This window comes from Myiozetetes cayanensis, unplaced genomic scaffold (assembly GCF_022539395.1).
Source record: "Myiozetetes cayanensis isolate MyiCay16 unplaced genomic scaffold, myiCay2020 scf2-11, whole genome shotgun sequence".
Taxonomy (NCBI): Eukaryota; Metazoa; Chordata; class Aves; order Passeriformes; family Tyrannidae; genus Myiozetetes; species Myiozetetes cayanensis.
The window spans coordinates 80,897,803-80,922,797 of record NW_026087411.1 but is presented as its reverse complement, the minus strand read 5'-3'; the positions used below and the strand labels follow the sequence as shown (position 1 = coordinate 80,922,797).

The 24,995-nt window shown below is 37.8% G+C and overlaps 1 protein-coding gene across 4 annotated transcripts in view; it reads right to left on the bottom strand.

Annotated features, from left to right (window-relative positions):
- Positions 1 to 24,995, bottom strand: part of UBE3D (ubiquitin protein ligase E3D) — an 82,028-nt gene that overhangs the window by 14,677 nt on the left and 42,356 nt on the right. Inside the window, exons 9-10 of one of the 4 annotated variants that reach the window (XM_050314442.1) lie at positions 21,679 to 21,817; positions 10,981 to 11,063 (exon numbers count right to left, since the gene is read on the bottom strand). In XM_050314442.1, coding sequence (XP_050170399.1) covers positions 11,052 to 11,063; positions 21,679 to 21,817 — 151 coding nt within the window. In that variant the 3' untranslated portion in view covers positions 10,981 to 11,051. Of the gene's footprint in view, positions 1 to 10,980; positions 11,064 to 16,057; positions 16,518 to 21,678; positions 21,818 to 24,760; positions 24,944 to 24,995 lie in introns of those variants that run through there. The other 3 variants (XM_050314446.1, XM_050314441.1, XM_050314444.1) reach the window with 3 other exon arrangements.

The following is a 24,995-nucleotide window of genomic DNA, read 5'->3' as shown; positions in this document are numbered from 1 at the left end:
CCTGTATCACATCCATTTCTCAACACAACAAACCCAAACACTACCCGACATATGATTTGAAATAACAGTAAGATGTGGGGAGAGGGCAGAGGTAGCATGATATAGAATGGATGAATTAGAGAACAGAAATAAATGGTATTTTCTAATCAGAGGTATTTGGTTATATGTTCACATCATATGGTCCAAACAACCAAATCGACCATAACTCGAAAAAATGAGGTAGAGGAGATTAAAGGAGAATGTGGCACTCTTAAGTAACATTTTGAAACTAGATAGGTTGAAGAGATGTCTTTATTAGGTTATCCTTTGAAAACTTTATGGGAAAAAAGCAAGTTTGAAAAATTAGCTGCTTAAATTCTCTCTTTGCTTCCTGGCATTTAAAACTGGAATGAGAATAAATACCTCCCTGCATGAGGTATGAGGATTAATTTGTTTGTGTATATAAATGGGTATTTAAGTATCAACTACTATTTTATTTTAACACCTTATTGGGACTACTGCATTCCTACCAGAGTTCTGCTTTTGGCAAGAGATTAGAATTGAGTTAAAACAGGAACAGGTGTTTAGAAGATGATATGGCTGTAATAAAAGCGCTAACCAAGAAGATGAAGGAAAAAAATAATTTATATAAGGCATTCATTTGTATCCTGTGAAATAGAGAGACAGGTAGAAGAAAACATAAAATCACAACAACCAAGAGATATTTAGGAAAATGTCTTTGCTTGCTATGACTCATTCCCAGGGGGACAGAGATTGAGCAGGGCTGTCCTTTGGTCCCAGGTCATGCCATTCTTGTACAATCTCATGATGCCTATTAAAAGGCCAGGCATTCAACAAATACTGCCTAATACTGGCTGGGTAATAAAACATTTTCAAAGCCTCTAAAGGTTGTAGGAGTTTAAGGCCACTCTTGGTGAGATTTCAGCTCCTAAATTATATCAGGTATTTTTACAGTGTGGATTTCTGGCCTCTAAGATCCCTATAACCATTACTAGGTCAAACTGATTTTTATTTCTAGGGATTGAGTACATTCTTTTGCCAGCTGCAATCAGAACAAAAGCTGAAACCATTCATTTCAAGGCTCAAATTCATGAAAACAGATGTTTTCTTGCTAAAAAGAACAGTTCCTGACCTTGAAGCTTCATAAGAAAATATAATATTTACCATTTTTAGAATACATTTCCCTCAACAATAAGATAATTGAAGATAAAATCTCTCTAGTGGTTTTTTTTTTGAAAGCAGACTGTGCTCAAACACCAATCCTGCAAGTTAAACCTCTTTGCATCAAGCTATACTATTAATTTCCTACAAAGTAAAAGTAAATGAAGCAAAGACTTTTAAAAGCAAAGACTTATGGGGGAGTAGGTGTTGCAAGATGTATGAGGTTTATTATTACTTTGTTTATTGCCATACTCCAGACGGTGTCTTATAAGAGTAGGACATGATGTACAAAATTAATAAAATCTAACTTTGGAAATACTGGGAAGACTCTCCAAGGGCAGCATGAGTCCTCAGCTCTGGGAGTTCTCAGCATGGTTGAATCTCAAACGTCAAAAGTTAGACTGAGGATCTGACAAGAAACCAAAATGGTTGTCTAGACTATATTGAAGTCTCTTATGTCTTTCCCTGTGGAAAAGCTTGCCTGTAGAACAACTGACAGAAGAAATGTAGTAATGTAATTTCTGCAAGCTAGATGGCTTTTTTTCCTGGTATTGTATGATTCTTGCATTTTAAGAAGGTTTAATACAATTAACTTTGACTTCAGTACATTTAAGTTGCATCCTTTCCAACTATTTCTTGTCAGCAGTCACCCGTGAGAGAAAAGTCCATTAAATTAGCAAGACAGTAAGAAAGGTGTTAAAATGACTGATGACAGAGAATTACCTCCTTGAAAACAATACTGAAGAAAACAATTTTGACCTGAGACAAATTCACATGTCCTTTTGATTCTATTGAATTCATCAACAAGAACATGGTTATTCAGAAGTTGAACTTAGGCCTGCATCACTGATTCCGTACACACACTGGAACAGTTCTCTTGTCCAAGGGAGGCAATTATTCATGTAGTGAAGTGATTATGGGAGTCAAATCTAGACACATAAATGGCTTATGGGTGTCCCTGACAGGCATCAGACAACTTTAAATACTTACTCTCTATCAGGGTATAACTGGAAAATTTTGATGAATACATCAATTAATGGTAATTTCTGAAGGCACTGTAAGAAAACGAATTTGCCTTCCAAAAGGAAGGGTTGTACAAGGAACCAAAGAGATTTTAAGTTGGAGTTTGTCTAATTGGTAATACATGACGTTATCCTCAATAGCAGGGGACTAAATTTAATGAAACACAAGAATTCCACATGGTCCTTGCTATAAACTACAACAAATATTGCAAGTCTATAGCGTAAAAAGCTGATCACAAAGGCTAGGACAAACGTCTGACAGCACAGAATACAGAGCTAAACCCCTTCTGAAAAAGACTTTTCATCAGATTCCTATCCTAGCATGTTAAAAGAGCAGCAACAGTGGGAAATGCAAGTTAACACTCTCTCAAGCAGAGGTCAGACTGACCACACTCTCTGGCATCAGGACCAGATATGACACTGCACCTCCACTGCAGGAGCAGGGATGACCTTTTGAAACAATGACCTTTCGCACACCATAGCATCACCAGAAGATTCTGAATCTCAGAACCCTAATATACTTCTTCTCAATAAACCATGACTATTCAAAAACAGGAAAAAAATACACAAGTATTTAATAACTCAAATCCAAACACTCATTCCAAGCACAACCTTTTTTCCTCACCAAATGAAATATCAAAGATTATACAAGAACCTTAGCAGCCTTCACTAATGTATTTCACCACAGAAGTATGCATTTCTTTGGTGGAAGGTTAATCAATAAGCAAATGGTCTTGCAAACTTCCACCCCACCGTGTTGGCACAGCTGCATCGTCACTGCATAATGCCGAAGGAGCAGGAGGAAGCGACAAGGTTACATGAACAAGATGCCAGGGGAGATGGAAGGGCTCTCTTAAACCAGACCAAAGAGATTGCTGCTGAATATAAAACTACAGCCCTCAATACCACAGCAATGGGAGCTAATATATTAATGCATTAAAATAGTCAAAATACATGTATAGGCAACGTCGTGAAAGAACACTGAATGGACATGGTATTAAAATGTCTGCAAATACACTCTGAAAGCAGTATGTTCTATAAAGAGCTTTTCACGGTATTCAGCCTTATACAGAAAAGTCACATAAGCAATACAGAAGGCAGCTCTCTTTATTATATCATATTCTGTTACTTTTGGAAATTATTTTCCTGTCTGATTTATCATGGGAAATATAGGCAAATGATTCCATTTGTCTTGTCAGGCCTCCAAGTGACACTGCCTAGAAACCCCAAACCTATATTCTCTTCAAATATCTCTGTTACTTGTACTAAACTGTGAAGAAGAGATCACATCCTTAAAGATGTGAAATGTGAAAAAAGTAAAGCAAGCAAACAGATAAACCTCAGGCATTTACACACATTTAAACACAATCACCAAACCAATCTTCCAAGAAAACCCTCAGAGTGCTGGATTAACAAAGTGAAGTGCAGGTTCATCTATCGAACAGTGCACCCTCTTCTCTTCCATCACTCTTATTTATCTACTTCTTTTAAATAAGAACATACCAGCTCTGAAACCGAGGGATGTGTGTGCATCTATGACCTCAGCATACGCCTGCAATGTGATGGAACCAAAGGATTCAACAAGGAAGAAATTACTGTAAGCAACAGCCATCTCCCTTCACAGCCATTTTATGCAGCTCATAAACAAACTGTTCACCCAGTATTCATCTTCTGCAGCCTCTCTTTCCTGTCCACTTTTGCCATGCTTTGATTTAAATTTGAAATAATCTCCTTGGATCATGCACCCTGCTTTTATTTTTTCAGCCAAGAGCTTTGCACAGCTTTTATCTGTTACTATTAACAGATTGCCCAAGGACACACACAGTGAGTCACGGAAAGAAAGCGTAAGGACTTCCTGGCTCTTAATCCAATGCTCAGACAAGGCTTCTCATGTTTCCAGTTTTCAGGGGCTGGCAGGTGGGGGGAAGAGAAAGAAAGGAAAAAAAGATGGAGACTTTTTTAGATAAGCAAAATAGACAACCAGGAAAAAACCAAGCTCTTCCCCTTCTCACTTTCAATAACTGATGTAACAGTAATCAGCAGAATCTGCTGAAGAGTTTATATCCATTTTTTAAAAAAATGCAATGGATAGAACAGAGGAAAAATATTAACTGACCAAAAAAAGACACAAAAATATTACATTTCTTAAAGTAGAAACAAAATAACAAATTTGCTCCACAAGCCTGGAAACAGAAGAGAAAGGAATTTACGTGTTTTCAGGGCAAGGGGATTTGGGAACCTTGCTCCCAAATGGGAGAGTAGGTAGCAGCATTGGCGTGTGCCCACAACAGAACTGCGAAAAAAATTTGGTTTGCGAAAGTGCAAGAAGGTGACATGAATCATCTGAACACACTTCAGAAACACTCTGTGTGTTACACTAGTCTATTTAACTTAGGAAGCTGATTCCCTCAAGACCACCTATAATTAGCTAGAGATGAGGAACATTCAAGAGACAAATATAGATCATGCAGAGGTGATGTATCAGCAGTCTGAAAATAATTAATATCCATCCTAATAATGCCACCTATTCCAAAAGACAATGCAACAGTTTACAAGACCCATAATGTCACAAAAGAACAGGAAAATAATATTTCATCCTCACAAAAGTAGGCCACCCATCATATTCTGAAAAGGGATCCAAGCAAAAAAAAAAAACAAATGGATTTTGAGGCAAGTTGTACTCATTTATCACAGCTCACACGTGGGCTTTGGCAGCACCCTGGATCACTGGCTGAAATGAGACCCATTCCAAAATGAAATAGATGTTAAAACACTAGTGCCCCTCAAAGACATTAACTGCACACATATATGGGATACTTCGGGACTGTTCCTCTCAGTAGGCTGGAATAATGAGATTATTTAGACACTGCTGTCAAACCAGTACTCTCAACCCAACCATCACTGAAGAGATCTTGAGTGACATCTAACAGGTACAGTCAAGTGACATCTAACAGGTACGGTCAAGCCTACAGTGCAGAAACTGCTTCTTTGGGCCCCTATTCACCCTATTTAAACAACGAACTGCAACAGCCATCACCATGAACAGCAACTGTTTCAGCAGAAGATGAGAACCGAGTGAGCCAGGAGGCAGTTCTTTCCAGATTCTCAGTGAGACACAAGCAGTAAGCAGTACAGCATTAGCCTGCACGTTGCCAGAGGCCCTGCTGACAAAGGACACTGAAAGGCTGAGGTACTCAATGCCCTCTTTGCCTCAGTCTCTACTGATATGATCAGCCTGCAGGAATCCAAGGGCCCTGAGACCAGCAGGCAAGTCTGTAAGAAGACTTACCCTTGGTGAAGGAGGACTGGGTAATGGAACACTTAAACTGCACATACAACTGTACTGTGAAAAGTGCTGCTAGCAAGTTGAAGGAGGTGATCCTTCACCTCAACTCAGCACTGGTAAGGTCACATCTGGAGTGCTAGTACAGGAAAGATATGGACTTACTGAAGCGAGGTCAGGGCTAAGAATGGGCTAACAACGGGCCACGAAGATGACTAAGGGATGGGAGGGAGCATCTTTCATATGAGGAGAGGTTGAGAGCTGGGACTGCTCAGCCTGGAGAAGGTCCAGGAGGATCATATCAATGTGTAAAAATATCTGGTGGGAGGGAGTGAAGGTGAGAGAACCAGACTCTTCCCAGCAGTGCCCACTCACAGGACGAGAAACAATAGGTACAAACTGAAGAGCATGAAATTCCTTCTGAACACTTTTTGACTGTAAAGACAGTAGAACACTGACACAGGTGTCCCAGGGCAGTTGTGGAGTCTCCATCCTTGGAGATATTTAAAACCCAACTGGGCATGGTCCCAGACAACCTGCTCTAGCTGACAGTGCTTTAGCAGAGGATTGAACTAGATGACATCAAGAGGTCACTGCCAACCTCGATGACTCTGTGAATATATTTCTGTTCCACGCATCTTTGAAGTGAACCAGATAATTAACAAAGATTGGCAATTAAGGCATCCTTGAAGACAAACGGTTCAAATGTTTTGTAAAACCTACAAACTGGACTTTTTCCACTCTTTTTGAGGGGTTTAGATGCCACGCAAGTTTCACATTCCCTCTTCATTTTGCTGCCAATGTTTCCTTTTACATACCAACTTCATTCACTCGAAAGATAATGCAGTCAAATACTGGACAGAAAATACTTATGAATTAAACATTATCTTGTAGTTTTGGTTGACTCGCCTTCTCCTTGTCTGCTCCTTTGCAACCTCTTTTCTTTAGATTTCAATATAGTATGAATCTGTCCTTCAGCTGGTGGTTCCATGCAATCCATATTATTATCTTCAAGGTCTTTTTTCCCCTCTTCTTTTTCGTTGTCTGTTTTCCTGCCATTGAATGCTTCCCAGTTTCAGATGAAAATAAGAATTAGGTCTTATTATTATGAGAACTTTTCTTGTACTGACAAAGATCTTATTATTCAAAACAAAGCATGATTTAACAATGAGATTTTTAGGTTAATTTTGGTCTTCTTTTTAGAAAACATGAATAATCTTCAAGGAGAATCAATTTTCCGTACTCTTTCAATGCTTTTTCTTATTTTTTAATCCAATCTTACCATCAAGGACAAGTATGTATGGACAAAGTTTGCACTGGAGCTCCCTTAAGGTATCATTCGGGATTCTTGAAGTATAATTATCAGAGCACATTGGTCTGCTCTATGACTTCCAAAATACCATCTAAAACTTCTTCCCTGGGGCAAGGCCACTAAAAAAATATGCTGTTGAAACATACAAAATTATCTGCATGATAAGAAAAAAAATAATTTAGCACTTTACAAAGTTCAATGAATCAAAAATAGCATAAATCAGTAGAAATGGAGAAAGAACAAGTTAGAAATATGCAAGATCCAAAGCTGAGAATCAGAGTGTGACCTTAAGGTCTGAATGAAATAACCTGAAGTTGTTAAAAATGTTACCAGCTTTATAAAAAAATATTGAAAGCTACCAAAGACTGAAACCAGGCACTTAACATTTCTTCATGACAACCTTTCATGGCTAGGCTTCACGAACGAAGATTTGAGAATGACAACCTTTAATACAACTGTATCAAGTTAGTGGAGGAAAGAAAACTGAAAAATTGTTTGCCTCAAACTTTAAAAACAATCATTCTCCTGGACTTCTCACAATAAAACCCTTAGTGCTCACACAATATGAACAGATATTTTTTATTCACTTTGAACATTTGCCACATCATTTCATTCGCTTTGTATCCTGAATTTAAGCGTTTTATACAAAATCCTATTGTACTGCACACACAAATAAACAAACAAAAAAAAAATCTCAAAAGGGATTTTGATTCCCAAACCCCTCAATTTCCTTAATAAGCCAAATTAAATGAGCATAGTTGTTGGTATGTGTAAGGATTGTTTTTATAATGTGACTGATCCTACCTACCTTTAATCATTTGAAATAACTAATTTTTCCCTTAGCTTAGTTTTAAAATAGGATTTGTAGTCTTTAAATCTCAGAGATCATTAAAAAAAAAATCTCATTTTTTCACCTTACATACATTTTTTCAATGGTCATAGATACCTATCCACTGTGTATTACACAAAGTCCAACTAAAGAAAAAAACACGTTGTGCTTTTCCCTTTCTTTTATGTCTGTCTGATTTTCTCTTCCCAACAACAAAACACAAACAAAGCCTGTTTAAAAGACAGAAAGACTGAAAGAGAGGAGGAAAGAAAAGCACAGACCTTAAACACCAGGAGTAAAATTAAATTAGTTAACTGCTAAAAGCATGAAGCATTAATGAAATAGAAATGGAGAATTTACTCCTTATGAGGAACATTTATGCAGTGTTAATTAAATTCTTTTATTCAAAATCTATACTTACCGAAGTGTAAAAATAGTACATCATATCAATAACTGCAGAGTGTAAGCAAGTACTACCCTATAAGCATCTTTTCCCCATCTAGTGGAGTGAAGCCTTTAAATCATTTATACTGATTAAAGTCTTCAAAGAAAGGACAAAAAAATCCAACAGAAAACCCCCTGTATGAACCAGAAGCCACAGTTATTAATTCACTTGTCTAACAAACAGCTATCAGAGCTTAGCTTCAAGCATTTGCTTGCAAAGTTCACACGCAATAATGTTAATGAGGAACTTTCAGAGAGTCTGTGATAATTATTTCTCTACAATATATCCAGCTGGCTGGTTTATTCATTTGCAGGCCAGTTCTGCACCACTGAAGCCAAAGAGAGCTTTCATATTAACTTCAATAGGTTCGGGTCCTTGCCTACAATGTTGAGCTATCACCACAAATGCTTCAGGTGCATTACTATTAATACCTCACAAACTAATTAATGCAAAGCTATAACTACTAAGGGACCACCACTAGCATTTTTAAGCTTACAAGATGAGAAACAAGCTCCAAAGTCTTCAGATGGACACCCTAAATGATTGCCTAACTTCCAAAAACATTCAGTATTTGTTCATTTGAATGCAAACACTAGGTAACCTAAAGTACTGGCAATTTTTATCAGAATGGCTAAAAATGGACTGGCAAGTCACTTCTGCATAAACAGAGCAGCATGTGAGATTAAGATAATGTCTTTATGTGAAATTCTTTTTTCTGTGACTTGCACCTTCTTCAAGATGATCACCTTGTTATAAAAAATATTATGGGTTCTTTTGAGAATTATTTTCGAAGATGTAATCAGGCATTCAGCTGCATTGTAAATGATCTGAATGTAAGTTGGGAAAGAAGTGTCATTCAACAGTGACACTGCACTGCATTAAGTATTGGTACTTTAAACAGTATCAATACTGTTGAGAAGAGCCCCACTTGACTTCTTCATTGTTATGTATCAGGAATGCATGCTTTGCCTTTGCAGGAAAGGCTGAAATAAAATGATTAGCTAATAAATGTCACCACGAGTTTCTTCAGCTACTGAGCTATACTTAAAAATACGTAAACAGTGTCTCACTTCTGACAGTTCATTTTAACTAATTTCCAGGAACACAATAATTTCCAGGTGGAATTGGAGCTCTGCTTCATCTAAATTTGGTATTGTGGATACAACCTTGTTGAATGCTAGAGGCCTCAGAAGATGTTCCAAATACCAGGCAAATGGGAGAACAGTCTCCTTCCAAACTCCTCCCACAGAAGTGGCTTAAAAACCCATAATATTCTACTCAGTAGACTCAATAGCTCTTTTGAAATCGGTCTAAGCATTAACCCACATAGCTCACCATCCTTATTGACAAACATCAAAATTCCCTTTTGTTTCAAATCTTGTCAGATTTTGCCCTCACCAGAACCCTGCCTCCTTCTAGAAGAGTTCATAGACCCAGTACACTGCTGGAGCAGTGGAGTACTCCTCAAATTCCAGTTCTCCATTAGCACCAGCACTTGAGCAGAGAAAACTTTCCTTGAAATTAGTATTTACTTCTATGTTTAAATTTCAGTCCTTGAGGATTTACTAGCTATGTGGAATGTCACATGGATTTAATTTTATTTGTTCTTGAATTTCTTCTCAAAGAACACTAGGTTTAATATTTTAAATTGAAAAATTTCTTAACCTTCTTCACTGGTACCAGGATTAAGTCCAGATTTCAAAAAGAACACTACATAAGAGAGCAAAACCATCTAGAAAATACAGAGTAGAAGAGGTGAGTAAAAGTTTACAAAATACAGTAAGTTTTACAGACAGTATTTAGTCATATTCTACATCTCACCTTAAAATAGAAAAAGCATTCACTTAATGGAATATATCCCCAGGATAATCATACAGAATAGACACTTCTGATTAATTTAACTAGTCACTAGCTACCACTCTATAAAAATACAGCTGAAAATGCATTTTCTTTCTGTGGAAGCAGAGAATCCAAACCAAAATATGAAGGTTTCTGTATGTTCAGCAGACCTTTTTTTCTTTTAATTTAAGATTCTGCTTCATTTCAAAGTAGAATATTAAGCCCTGTTTTTACCCTCTCAGCCTCAGTTTTTCCACCTTACCTGAAAAGAGGCAAACACAATTAGGCAACTGTAAGCACTAACCAGGGAAAAGGTGTAAGAACTACAGGGCTGTCTGTTCCAAAATTATATGGATTTTGATAAATTTGTATCTAATAGAAATGAGAAAGTAACCTGGAAACTCATCAGTGCAGAAATCGCAAAGAGTTAACAAAGAGGAAAACAAGACAGTTCTAGAATTTAATTTCGGAAAATCTGGCAAATGATAAATGGAACAGACTTTGTATGAAAACATGAAATAGAGTAAGCAGCAAGCTCTCTGGTGAGTTTATAAGAAATATGTTAGCTAGTTAACCCCCATTACACAATAATAGCTTTTTTTTTTATTTGGTGGGACATATGAAAATAGAAAATGTATCAAAGACTGGAACATCAACGGCAAGAAAAACTTCTATTTACAAATGAATTATGCAGCATATAATTACTGAACTAGAGTCAGTAGTATAAGTCACAGAAAGTGAGACTATCTGATCAGTACAATGTTCAGTAATTTTCAGGATCATATTTAGAAATGCCAGGCATTCTGGAAGAACTTGGAAGTGGACTGAGCAGCCAAAATAGTCAGTAAGATTAAAATAACATCTTCACTTGTACAAATTTGCAGGCAACATAATTTTCCATGTAGCCAAGGTGCTCAATACTTTTTTTTTTCTTCTATTTTCCTTATAAAACTCAAGCTCACTAAAAGCAACAGCAGGAATATAGCTCCCTGATGTTTCATCACTTCACAATGCCACAGCTCACAAAAATAATGAAGACTGGGAACTGGTGTTTTAAAACAGCCATTTTCTCTATATACCACGCTTTTATAATTTACCTTAGTGATATGGGAATAATTTTTTAAGTTTTCTTTTTTCACAAGGCAGAATCACTTCCCGTTTTACTTGTCAAGCTACTGGGAGACAGATAAAGAAACATTAAGCAGAACTCCTGGCAAAAGTCCAAAAGTGTTCTGCCCACCCAACGCTCCCTGTGATCTCACTCAGCTACAGCATCTTCAGATTCCTGCAAGTTTTTCCACATCTTGCTAAATGGTTGCCAGGTTTCACGTCAAGGCATAACAGCTTTCTGTTGAAGGCTAAACCATTTCCTTATTTCAGTAGGTTAATACTTATATACCTTTTTGACCTTCTCTTTCTTCTTCCCACAGGAGTATTCCAAATCTTGTCTCAGGAGTTCTATAAAATGCATAGGCTGACATGCCTCCTCACACTCCCATGCGTAGAACAGCTGGTTTAATTCAACAGTAGTGGAGCTATTACAAACGAATATTCACACAGCTGATCTTTTTTTACTGGTCAAAGCAGCAAGTAACTTAGAGGTAACGGAAATACTTTTGTCCTCTTTATGGCCAGTCAGAACTGTGCTGGTGTACGTCAACGGCAACAGCACAAGCCTATCAAAAGGGCAGTTGGTCCACCTTATCTGTTATACTTCCCTTCAGGTTTTTCCCTGCCTCTGGACAGACAGTGATGTGACCTGTTTCCCCATGTCATATTTCTGTCCATTCTAGCTTTTCTAAAATCTAACCCTAGCATTTTCTTCCTTAAGAAGCAAGAGCTTTCAAGCTCTACCATTTGTCATCAGCCACCACCCCCAGAACACAGACCTATGATTTAAGAACAGAGATTTAGAGCACATCACTCTCTTTACTGACACTGCATCTGAATGATGGACTTCCAGTTCTGAGGGAAGGCAAATTGTATGTTTCTCACTGGAGACATTACTGACTTCTTCACCAAAAGATCCATTCCAGACTCATTTTCAACTGACAATAAAAAGAAGAGAACTTAACAGCCCTCTTCCTTTTTGTCCATCATGTACTTTATCTTAGTCAAGTCATCGATTCCATTATTATGGTCTGGCTTTGCAGGCTCCTGTATATTTGTCCATTTGTCTCCTTGAAGACATCATTACTGTTTCCAGCTCTTTAACACATAAAGCTCCTGAGCTGCTCTAAGTGCCTTAGCAAGTTGACCCATTTATCAATAAAATGATAAAATCCTCCTTCAGAATTCCTCAAAATTTTGTCATCTGTGATAACATCATACATATTTTCGGCCTACAGCTGAAATCTAACAGATTGGATCCACCCATTTTTAAATCACTTTTAAACCTTCTAAGAAGCACCTTTATAAATACATCTGTTTTTCTGTACAGCTTTCTTGACTTCATAAGTAGTTTCAGAACTTCCACCCACTTTCTTAATGGAAATGAACAATGTTGTAGCTTTCCATAACAGCACGCATTCACAAAACACACAGCATAACAAAATGAAATTTTAAAATAAATTTCCATTATAGAATCATTGTTGTCCAATGACTCAGTATTATTTGCAAAGCAACAGAGCTCTGTGTAGCTGATAACCTGATTTCTGTACACTTTTAGCTATGGCCTTGAAGCTTACACTTCACATAAATCAAGCTATTAAATATAATCTGGATAGAGCTAAGACTAACCTAGAGATGCCAAGGTTTTGGAGGGCAGCAGCCCTATACAAACCATATCGAATATATATTACAATATTTGGTTGTGCACAAGGGGTATCTTTGGGTTGTGCACAGGGATATCTTTGGGATATTTTGGTTGTACACAGGGATATATCTCCAATATATCTTTGGAGCAGGGCTTGTTTCTCGGTCACAAAGGCAGCAGCCTCAGTTAATAAACAGAAATGGATGTTCTAGAAGTGTATCAGACCTCCCATAAGACTCTTCTTTGTGTATATATTCAGGTACACAAAACATGAATATTTATCTTTTCTGTAACACACTTGCAGGGTGGTGTCTGTTGATAAAGAAGACAAACTCTCAGTTTGTGTTTCATAGAACGTTACCTACACAACTACTCAATAATTACAACATAACAGCTAAACTTTTAGATTTCAAAATTACTTGGGAAAAGCAGAAAGCTCACACTAGATGAAAACTGGGAAAAAAATATGAGTGGCAGCAATCAGGCATTTTCATTCCTAATTAGTTCTGTCTTCACCCCTTTCTAGCAGCTGATACATGAGCTACACCAGACCATCTAAACTGGATTCCTGCAATTAATTGTACATTCACATCTAAATGGTTTATGACTGTATTGGTTTTGCACAGCAAGGTTTTGGTAGCAGGGGGCTACAGGGGAGAAACTGCTAGAACTTCCCCTGTGTCTGACAGATACAAATGCCAGCCAGCCCCAGGACAGACACACCATTTACCAAGGCCAAGCCTATAAACAGTGGTGGTAGTATCTTTGGGATAACAGATTTAAGAAGAGTAAGAAAACGTGCTGTAGAACAGCAGCTGGAGGGAGAAATGAGACTTTATTAGAGCAACAACTGTGCAGACACCAAGATCAATGAAGAAGAAGGGGGAGGAGATCCTCCCAGAGATTCCCCTGCACCTTTTGATGAAGACAGTGGTGAGACATGTTCCCCTGCAGCCCACGGAGGTCCACGTTGGAGCAGATGTTCACCTACAGCCCCTGGAGGAACCCCTGCCAGAGTAGTGGATGACTGAAGGATGCTGTGACCCCACGGGAAGCCCGCACTGGAGCAGGCTCCTGGCAGGACCTGTGGATCCACGGGGAGAGGAGCCCAGGCAGGAACAGCTTTGCTGGCAGAACTTGTGACCCCACGGGAGACCCACACTGGAGCAGCCTGTTCCTGAAGGACTGCGCCCCATGGAAGGGACATGCGGTGAAACAGTTCATGAAGAACTGCAGCCTGTGAGACAGACCCATGTCAGAGAAGTTCATGGAGAACTGTCTTCCATGGGAGGGAACTCACGCTGGAAAAGGGGAAAAGTGTGAGAGTCCTCTGCCTGAGGAAGAAGGAGCAGCAGAGACCACGTGTGATGGAACTGACCACGGCCTCCATTCCCCAATTCCTGTGCTGCTGGGAGGAGGTGGTAGAGATTTGAGAATAAAGTTAAACATGAGAAGGGAGGAGTGGGGGCATGTGTTTTTAAGATTTGGTTTTATTTCTCATTATCCTGCACTGATTTAATTGTTAACTTAATTTCTGCAAGTCAAATCTGTTTTGCCCATGACAGCAACTGGTGAATGATCTCTCCCCGTCCTTACCACTGACCCATTTGTTTTCTCTTCTCTGCTCAGCTGAGGAGGGAAGTGATAGAGCAGCTTTGGTGGGCAGCTGGCATTCAGCCAGGGTCAAACTGACTACAATGACAAATTTGAACTTCTTTTCTAAGAAAACTGCTTTGAAATGTATTACCAGATGCTTATGTAACAGGTGGCTTTTGCCATATCCTAGGCAAACGGAATTGCACGCAAACAAGTTGTTCCTCTGGTAGATCTTCCCTCTCAAGCAGCAGGAGACTGTATTTTCAGAGGAGACACTTGCCTATGTGCTGCATGTTCACCACTTCTCATTTGGAGTTCATGTGGTTTTTGTAATTAAATCTACTTGTGTTTACTTGCATTTAGGATGTGCCCATGTTCACTCTCTCTGACTTTTTCTCTATTGGAGAGATGCCTTGGAAGAAAAGAAGCATTTACTTCAGAGAAAATGATGACAAATTTTGAAATTCAGGTCAGGGGCACTGCTGTCAAGTTCCTGATTCTCTGATCACTGAACACTGAAGTAATGACAAAATTTTGTGTTTTCACAAGTAAGCTCAACTTGCATTTTTCCCATTCATAGCTTCAGTTTAGGTTTGCACGTGATTGATTTTGTTCTGTTTCAGGTCAATATAAATGGGCAGCTCCTTTCCACTGGAGGAAATGTAGCCATGCTACATATTAGATAAGTGAGATATTACCTTCCCATCAGCATGTCCAAAGCAGCCCCAGATATCACAAAACCATAGCCTAGAAATGAGAACCTGTGTTACAGATATGGATGAGTCATATAGGGGCACATAAGGACATACAGGCCATCGCTCAGTAAGCTCCTGCATACGCAGAGCTGAACAGTTCTCAGCCAGGAGACATTATGCTTTAATAAAGTTTATGAAGAATCAGTACATAAAATTTTTGGTACACGTTCAACAAGCATTTCAAAATGCTAATTATAATTCAATAAAAAAATTGTTCCATCTCAGCTTGAGGCCCCAAGAGTTAATGTTAAAAGAAACAGATAATCTCAGTGTCCAAGAAATATGCCTGAACACTCCAGAGATACTTTTAAAAGATAGTTTACAGTGAACACCAAGTAAGATAACCTGAGTGACATAATATAAATCAATTTAATATGGGACAATTAGGTACCAGACAAAAAAAACCCTCTTAACTGGAACACAGAAATCTCTATAATTCTGCAAAGAAATACTCAGATCTGTTTTTGAAACAGTAACTCTCTTAATATCATTTGCTCCTGTCAGTATTTGTTCAATACACTTTTATAATTTTTTCCAAATTATTCTGCAGCATGTCAATAGATTTATTATGGCTCTTGGAAAATGCAGACAAATATAAAAAAACTCCCAAATATACATGTTATAACTTCTTTAATTTAAAAGTCAATGAAATATTTCTATGCATATTTTACAACACTAGATCTGCTTTCATATACAAGGCTTGGGTACTTATTTCCTACTTAAAATAAATTGTTTTAAATTGAACTTAAAAAAATTGTACGTAATGGTCACAATTAAAACAGAAAATAAATCTTTCTATGTTATCCTGGCAATCTATCTGAGTTAGTTAAAACTGGAAAAAGCACATAGTAGGCACTTTTATACTAACTAATCCACAAAAATCAACACATCTTTATTTTGGGGAAAATGGGAGCAGCCAAAAGAGCCTGACACTAACTACATTGAGTTTGCTCACTGTAGTTTACATTATGTAAAACCCATCAGTTAAGGTAAACAAGAATTATGGTATTTCAACAGAGATTGAAATGTACTTGCAGTGGTTGCTCTGTATTACTGTCAGTGTTCATTCAGAAGTTTCAAAGACATAAACATTCTCAAGCTTCAGAGAAATATTTAAAAAACCCACTTAATTGTCAAATAATTCCTGCAGTATTTAGGAAGCCATCCTTTGTCTGTGAAATATTACACAGAATATACATATTCAGATCTATAATTCATTTTGAGGGAGATCCTTAGTAGGCAAACAGTGGTGCGTGATTTTTAAAATGTTTAAAAAAATAAGAAGCTATTTTACTGCATAAATTGACATTTATTTTTCCTTTCTGGGATAGTTTAATAAAACGTACAATATTTTGAAAGTCATTCCTTCACTCTTGATATTTTCATTTCTTTTATGACTATGGCACAAATCGTTTTGAACCAGAGTAGATCTCTGTCCTGTCTTTGTTGCTGTTTAACAGTGCTCCAAGGGAGGGAAATCCAGCTTAAATAATCTGTGCATCTTCCCCAGCTCCAAATGCCTGGAACAAATGGAGGAGTTGAGCTGAGCTGAACTGAGCTGATTTTCCTAAATTTTACTCAGTTCTTTGCTTCAAAAAGGATTGTCAGAAAACACAGGTGCATCTGCAGGTGTCCCCTATCTGTAGCCAACTTCTTCTTCTCATAAATGATTTTGAAAGTGCTATATATATAGACACACATAAAAAAATATATGTATCAATATAAAAAAACACCAAATATCAAGGGATAGTTTAGTTTGGACCACACATAGACCTGAGAGACAGCAGTAATTTTATATTTTGCTTTCCATGAGTCTTTGGAAACTCATACACCAGAGCCATTAAACTATAATGAATACTGTATTTGTTCATTCTTATGTTTTCTGAGCAACTTGTTGTCTATATCACTAAACCTGTTGCCTTTACCAAGCTTTCTGTACTTTATTAAGAGTCTTTAAATGATAACTTAAATGACAGAGAACAGGCTGTTCTATGAGAAACCTCTGTTTTCTTCATTTTTTGGAAAGCAAAATAACTGCAAATGAGTTTTTCTTTCAGAGACACTGGTAGGAATTCTTACTGCGATGATAGAATGAACATTTTTTGGTTTTTTTTCTTAAACACTGGCTTCACTTCTCAACCAAAGCAGACAGCGTGCTGAAAGCTACCAGTGGCACTGGATGCAGCTCCAAAGACTATCAAGAGCTATCTGAAATGAAATTTTGAAATGGCTCAGAAGCTCTTAATCACAATCTTCTTTCAATTTCATGCAACTGTAAAAATAAAAATAAAACTATGATCTGTTTAACTCTGAGAACTGTTGTAACAGTCTGTGGCCTTATGAATAGCGCCTTGAGAGGGAAAGTAAAATGCCTGATTTCCCACAATAACAGCAGTGAGATAAAATTTGCTCAACAGCCCCATTTATCATCATAAGAATTCAATATCCAGGACATTTTCTCTTCACTGTGCTTGAATTCGGAGAAAGACGAGATAAGGTTAGAAAAACACAGCAGAGATTACTTGTCACTTTAAAGCATCTCCCTGTGTTAACTGTTTTGTGCTGTAGGCTCTAAAATACCAGAACATCCTCCCGGACTGTGCTGAGAAGTAGCAGCTGAGCAGTTCTGTGATAAAGTACATTGTAACTCAAGTGAGTGCTAGCTACAAGTGTTTGCAAGTATTAAGAATAATACAGTAAGCAAAGCTAAACCGTTCCTAAAGCAAAGGGCTGACAGCTCAGGTGGGTGGAGAGCCATAAAGATTAAGAGTGTAATAAGGCAACACAGCTTTCTGTGCAGTGTAACAGAGCTGAAGCAAAAGTGGCAAAACAATGCTCAGAGCAAAAGCAATCTAAAACAATATTAATCTTCTAGTACCTAACTACTCTCTCCCTTCTTACTGCTTTTTTCATTGCTCCAGGATAAGCATCAAGTGCCTCAGTCAATCCTATTCCCTTAACCTGAGACATCCTAAATATGGGTGAGGGATTACAAGCCTGGGATAGTACAAGTCAGGGCTGAAAAAAACATGTTCTCCAGTAAACCTGGGGGCTGCCATCTACCAGTAAGAAGTGGTCTATCTACTTTGGTTCCTCAGTTTCCAGGCTGAAGCTTCCCAAGATTTAACTCTCTATAGTACACCAGAAAAATGTCAATGCAATTGCACAGGTGAAACGAGAGATGAGCCAAAGACAATCTAATAACTAGAATCAACAGTCTAGGAAGCTTAAAATTTGGCTGCAGTGAGCACCTTAAACTCAGCAGAGAGCTATGTAACATACTCTACCCAATTTGCTCCTCTCTTCCAGGCTCCTGAAGCAACATAAATCACACTGAAAGATCTTTACAGGGTCAAAACAGAATTGAAAAGTGATTTCAAATATTATGTTACTAAGCAGTAGCACACCATTGGAAAATCAAATGAAATTTATGTCTCATCACAGATAAGGAGTCTGTTAAGATAGTCCCAGAGAGCACTTCTGGAGCACAGAGCAGAACAGAGTTTATTACAGATTATTAGCAACTAAGCATTTCCTTTGTGTGCTTTTTACTGCCTAACCATCACCCAATGCATATGAATACCAACTCAAATTTTGGCTTATCAACACTGCAGTATTGTAATATAACTGAGAGAGAGAGTAAATACGTTCTCAAAAACATGGATATGGGTGAGATAATTTTTGGTTACCTAATTTAAAACAATAGGCTTTTTAAAAGCTATACTGACACAGTATCAGATGTTAAACTGTAACTTTTAGATCACCAAAAATACAGCTGCAAGTACTGTATCCAGATACTGTATCAAAACATAAAGAAAAGTAGAGTAGAAAGTAATGATCCATTTTGCTCCTGGCCACGTGTCCAACAGTGGAAACATTTATGCAAGGAGAAAACTCTGGTAATTTATGGGATCATTTTTCCTTTTAACTTCTCCAGCATTCAGTTGAGAGAGCATGGCCCCCTGTCGAACAAGACTGCCGTGTGTCATACCAGGAAACACTGCAATTATTGTCAGTTCAAATAGTTTTGCTGTAATACAGAATTACAATGTTTCAAATTTTTTTCTAGGCTACTGCCAGAAATATGTCTAACACAAATTGAAGCAAAACTGGTTTTTGTTTTGCTATTACTCCAGTAACATACATGAAATATCAGTTTTCAATTAGTGCCCTTTCATTATTCCCTGTTTGACTATTTTGGATGAAGAGGGATCTTATGCTCAGGAAACAGCACAATTAAATATCATTATTCAAGCTCTCTGCAGATCTTTCCAACTTTTCTCAATAAAAATACAGAAAAGGTAGGACCAGTAATTCTAATATTTGCTGTACAGAAAGTGCACATGAGTAGAATGAAAAAAGCCAGAAAAAAAAAATTCTAAGGCTGACAGACCACTGTAAAGCATCAGTGAAAAGCTTGGGCAAACTTTGTTTCTGCTTCATGGATTCACAAACTGAGATCTAAACAAGGTTTGCAATGATAAAAATAAATAAACCGATATTTTCCTGGACAGTGTTTGCCCTCTAGGACAAACACTTGGTGATATTGACTGTCTGGCAAGGAGAATGACAGTTTGAATCACAGAAGTTTATCAAAAAAGCCATTTTCCTTTCCTCCCACTTGGCAAAAGACAACATTATCTTAGCAGAGCAGGTTTCAGAACTTGGGCTTTTCAAGAACTATGAATTCTTACCTGTGTGTTGCTATAAAAGCACAGACACTGAGAATCACCCCAAAATATAGTATCTTCAGCCTGAAATTGTGTTTGCAACCAAGACCGGACATTGCCACATCACCAACTTTGGCACACAGGCGGACAAACCAGAGTGTGCAGAGGCCAGTACTGGAAGACACCATTCCCTTGGGTTTAGCAAAGCACTGTGATGTTTTGCCTTCATCTGTTCCACAGAAACCTGGGGCTGGAAAGTCATAGTCAGAGGGTCTCCGGGGGATGCATGGGGCTTCCCACTCCACAGCTGACATAACCTTATGCCTGCCTCAATTCCAGGCCCTGCACATGTGCCTCTTGGGTGACAGTTCCTTTAGACAGACAGCCTTACAAAGCTAAAATGACCCGGGAGCAATCAAGCACAATCATGTAATGAATGACAAGGAAAAAGAAAACTCTCATATTTTGTGTACTCCAAGAAAAAAACCCTTCCTGAGCTTACTTAGCCATACCTGACTTCACATTTGACAGCCATTTATCACTTCCTACCTCTACCCCAACACACAAATCAAAGGGAATCCTGAATGCACAATCTGGGACTGAGTCCATACGGAAAAAATGTAGGACATACAGCCTTGGCATACAAGAAGAGACTCCTATTTAATCTATCATGTGTAAAGCAGAGAAGATTTTACCACAGATTACTGGTAGTGTAATGGACAAGGAATACATCCTGCTAGGTTAGACAACCAAAATGTTCATTTCTTAATAGGAAATGTATGGACCATTCAACTGCATGGATAACTAGTACTGGCCAATTCTTGAAACTACTAATTGTTGCAATCTCACTCTGCTGGTATCCAGGAGATTCTTCAATTTTATGGCCTCTGAATGTACAACAGAATAACAATTCTGACCTTGGATATTAAAATAACATGCTGAAACAATCAATGGCTGCTGCCATACCCAAATGTTTACCATACACAGATCCCCTGTTTCCAAGCTCACAAGACACAAAGCGAGCAGACAGTAACAAGTGCATACTTATTTCCTAACATCTAGAGGAGTTTTCAGCAGTTGTGCATCAGTGTAACTCCACTAAAATCTATTACGTGATTTTGGCTTATGACCATGTTCTTTCTGGCTCCAAAACTCTAAAATAACATTATTTTTCAGTAAACATAACTCAGGAACACTAATTAAACAGCCCTTACTTAAAACAGGAAGTATGGACAAACAAAAGCTACCTGATTTCATGTTACAAACTGTTTAGGACACTCAGTCCCACTAAGACAATGATTTTTCTATAACTGTCAGAACAAACTCCGACTCAGTTATGCTCACTGCTCAACAGCTGGTTACTTTAGATTTGCATCAATACACAACTGATGGACTATGTAACTACAAGTGAAGACAGAAGCATCGTGAAAAGGCTGAGTTGCTGTGTCATATCATCACGAATTCAGTTGCCTGTGTATCGCATTTGTAAAAATCCTAGTCTCCAGACACATAATAGATACATATCACAATGTAAAATGCCTGCAACAATGTTTTCGTAGGAAAACTTCAGTGAATGCTGAAAACTTCCACGATAACATAGAGAAGAACACTGGAGAAAACTCTGAATGCTCACTCCAAATTTTACAGGTTTTCACCACTGGAAATCTTACTTTTTGCTGAAGATTTTTATTGTTTTTTAAGCCAACAAGATTTTATATAATGATTCTAACTACTCCAGACTAAGTTGATGAAATTTCTTTAAACATCTAATTTAATTTAAACAATGATTCACTGTTTAAAGATCCAATGACATTTCCTGCCTTGATCTAAATTTAATACAATTGAAAGAAACTGAGCACTCCAAGAAGTCATCCATTGTTATATTTAATATAATGGAGAGTCATGCAACTACAGAATATAAACCTTTACTCTGAAAGGGTTTATGGGCCCCAGGAATCGCTCTTTTTCCTAACAGTAACACCTTTATACTAAAATAGCACCTATTCCTTACCTGAAAAGAGTTCATGCATCGAAGAGAAGGTGGAAGAGATGCAGTGCTCAAACCCAGCATTAGCAGTAATTCCAAGCATGTTTCTGATGGAAACTTCAAAGGATGAACTCCCAAATCATTTTCCCATGCATCAGCAAGGCTATAAAGTTTGAAAAAAAAAAAAAAAAGAACTTTGTCATTTTCTTAAACTATATCTAAACTGTAAGTTTCAAGTATTAGAATTTGTCATATTATAGTGAAAAAAAAAAAACAAACACCTCCTTTCACATTTTCCTTGTAAAAGTCAGTGTGTTTTACCCAAAAGACAAGGTGAATTTAGATAGAACACCTTAACCATATCACCAACTGTTAAAAAAAAATGTGAAAGGAAAACTTAGCATACGTAAGAGAAATTCGCTCATGTTTCTAATGCAAAATTTCCTTCCTTTAGAACAAAATTTCATCTGTAACTGGTAATTTCTCAAACTGATGTTTCTGATGCTCACACTGGAAACTTACTAACAGTCTACATCAAGTAAAAACCCAAATTCCAGTTCATTTTATACAGCTTTCTGCTTCAGATGTATTAAAAGAGTAAAGATTTCTAGAGCTTTATGAATAAAGGTTTCTAAAGCACATTCCTATAATCCGTTCCCATTACCACATGCTGAAGAACAAGATTAGTTCAATATGATTTACTCGAAACACAAGACCATTCCACTTCCTATTGTTCAGGTTTATTTCTTCCATAATGTACAAATTGACAGACTGATCAGTGATCCAGTTACTTTATTAATTTTGTCTTCCATTTTAGCTCATGAGCATCTAGTATCAGATACTCCAAAGTAAGATGGATGTCAATTATTCTCAGCAGACCCAAGAGCGTCACTTTGGAAGACAATGTTAGCTGGCCTTCCATGTCCAAGACTTCAAAATTTCAATAAATAATTTTAGAATCAGCTTTCACTTTTGAATTCCTCCAGCTCTTCCAACTGAACCACTGCTTGTGAACATATCAACTTATTTTAGCGTACTATCTAGAAGTAGCTGAGTTTTTTAAACATCCAGAAGAGCAGTAATGACACCAATATTCAGAATGGTGAAAACTAGGCAAATACACACTATCTGTGTCCTTCTGAACGGTTCTCATTCTCTCAGGTCTCCCAAACCCAACAATTCTCTGTAAAGTCCTGCTTCTTACACATAGGAGTGCTTACATACTTTTTGTACATAGCACCTTCTTAGCTCTTCTAGAAACAATCCTATTTAGTGTAATTTACATATCTTTCCTCAAAGAGTGGGTGTATTTTCACTTTCTTACCTCCATTTGTTGGAAATGGCCTCTTGAATTTCAACTCTGGGTTTTTTCTTTCCTAACATCTACATTTGTTCCTCCTTCCTCACTTATCTACAGGTATGTAAGAATCCAATTCTGCTTCAGTACATAGAAGCAAGACCTATAACACACTCAAGGTCAGAGGAGCTTCCTTCTACCTAAAAACAGGAGTATTTTCTCTCACTCTTTTTTTTTATCCACACTAAAAAACAATCATATCACAACTAGATTACCAAATACACGGTGTCTTTTCTCAAACTTCACTAGAGTGGGTCACTTTGACCAAAGAAGGTCTAAGCTTTACACAGTAAGGAGAAGGAGGAAGGCAGTTTGGTCTAGGCACCCTCTGACTCCTCTAACAGCAGTGCACCATTTAAGATCTGCACACGTCTGAGATGCTACCAAAGGACAGAGGCCAAAACCTGCCACACACTAACAGCCTTTATAATATGTACTATCTCACTGGACAATTATACTGTGCCACAAAGATCTGGAAAAGGTGTTTAAAGCTACTGCAAAAGAAACCCCCAACTGTCTGCTAGGATCAGAAGGTGAAAAGTTTAGAAGACACCCTGGAGTATTTTCACTATTGAAAGATACAAGCCTTCAGTTAAATCCCAAATACTATATCTATATTGAAAGGAAGCAGGATTCTTTTGAAAGACTGCACAAGACACCAAGCCCAGAAGAGGCAGCCCTGGTCCAGATATCCAGGTTGGATGGGGCTCTGAGCAATCTGTTCTAGTGGAAAGTATCCCTGCCCACCGTAGGGGGATTGGAACTAGATGACCTTTAAGGTCCCTTCCAACCCAAACTATTCTATGTTTCTATAAGTGTTCCAGAAGGAACACTTAATGCTCAGTGATGAGCACTGAGCTGCCAGTAACCAAGGAGTCTTGTTAACTGTAATCCAGAACTGAATTCTATATTTCATTATCACTTCGTAATTTCATTTCCACACATAATTAGAAACTTACCTTTATATGTTCCTTACTCGGTCTTTGTTCTAAAATTTTTACAATGTGGTGATAGAGGCAAATTTAGGTGAAGCTAGCAAAATTGGGGCTTTCTATTTTTCAGAAATCAGCAAGTCTAAACAAAGCACTGTGCACGCACCTTCAAACACAGCTAGAGAATTTGGAGGTTGGAGGTGATATGTTAAGGTTCTGGGTCTTGGGAAGGTGTTTCCACAGATCAACACCCTCTCTGCAAAGAAACTTTTCAGAACTCCAAGCAATATTCCAAACATCACAACTTATTTTAGTACCCTGATTCTATTCTTGTGTTTTGATTTGAGGATTTTTTGGAGATGCCTCCTCGTTTTAAAGTCTGACTAGTATAGCCCCGACACTGAAGGAGTGCTCTTTTTTTTTTTTTTTGTGGCTGTTGGTTTATTTGAGGGAAAGAATGTTTGCATAAAGACATTTAGCCTAACTATATTGCAATTCTTGTTTATTAATTGCTCAGTCATTAGTATTTCCTGAAATTATTCCAGTGTATTCCCTTACTAGAAACAAACCGTGTGTATCCTAGCACTTACCTGCTCCAGGAACACTCGTGTTAGGAATTAGTCTTTGCTACTGGTATTTCAGCAGCATTTAACACAAGTGGTTGTGGGAAGTCACTGCTTTATTAGATGCTTTCTCTTTGTTCTTTTTTAACCCTATTATTTTTAGAAGAATTTTTCCATAATCTTTACTGTAGAGGAAGGAGAAAAGAACCTATGCTTAAAACAAAAGCAAAACAAATCATGAAGAACCCCACTCTTTCTCACCTTAGTTTCACAGTTTTTCTGTTCAAGGAGAGCTGTCTCACTTCCGGTACAGGACAGGAGACAGTTTGCTTTCCATTTACTGGAAGAGGTAGATTGGCTGCTAATGCTCCTCAGGAGAGTGAGCATTCACAGAAGACAACTCAGCCCATCAGCTCAGCGTTTCCTCCCAGACCAATCTGAAATGCCAACAGAGCCTCTCAGACATGTAAACAAAACTGTGCTTAGCTC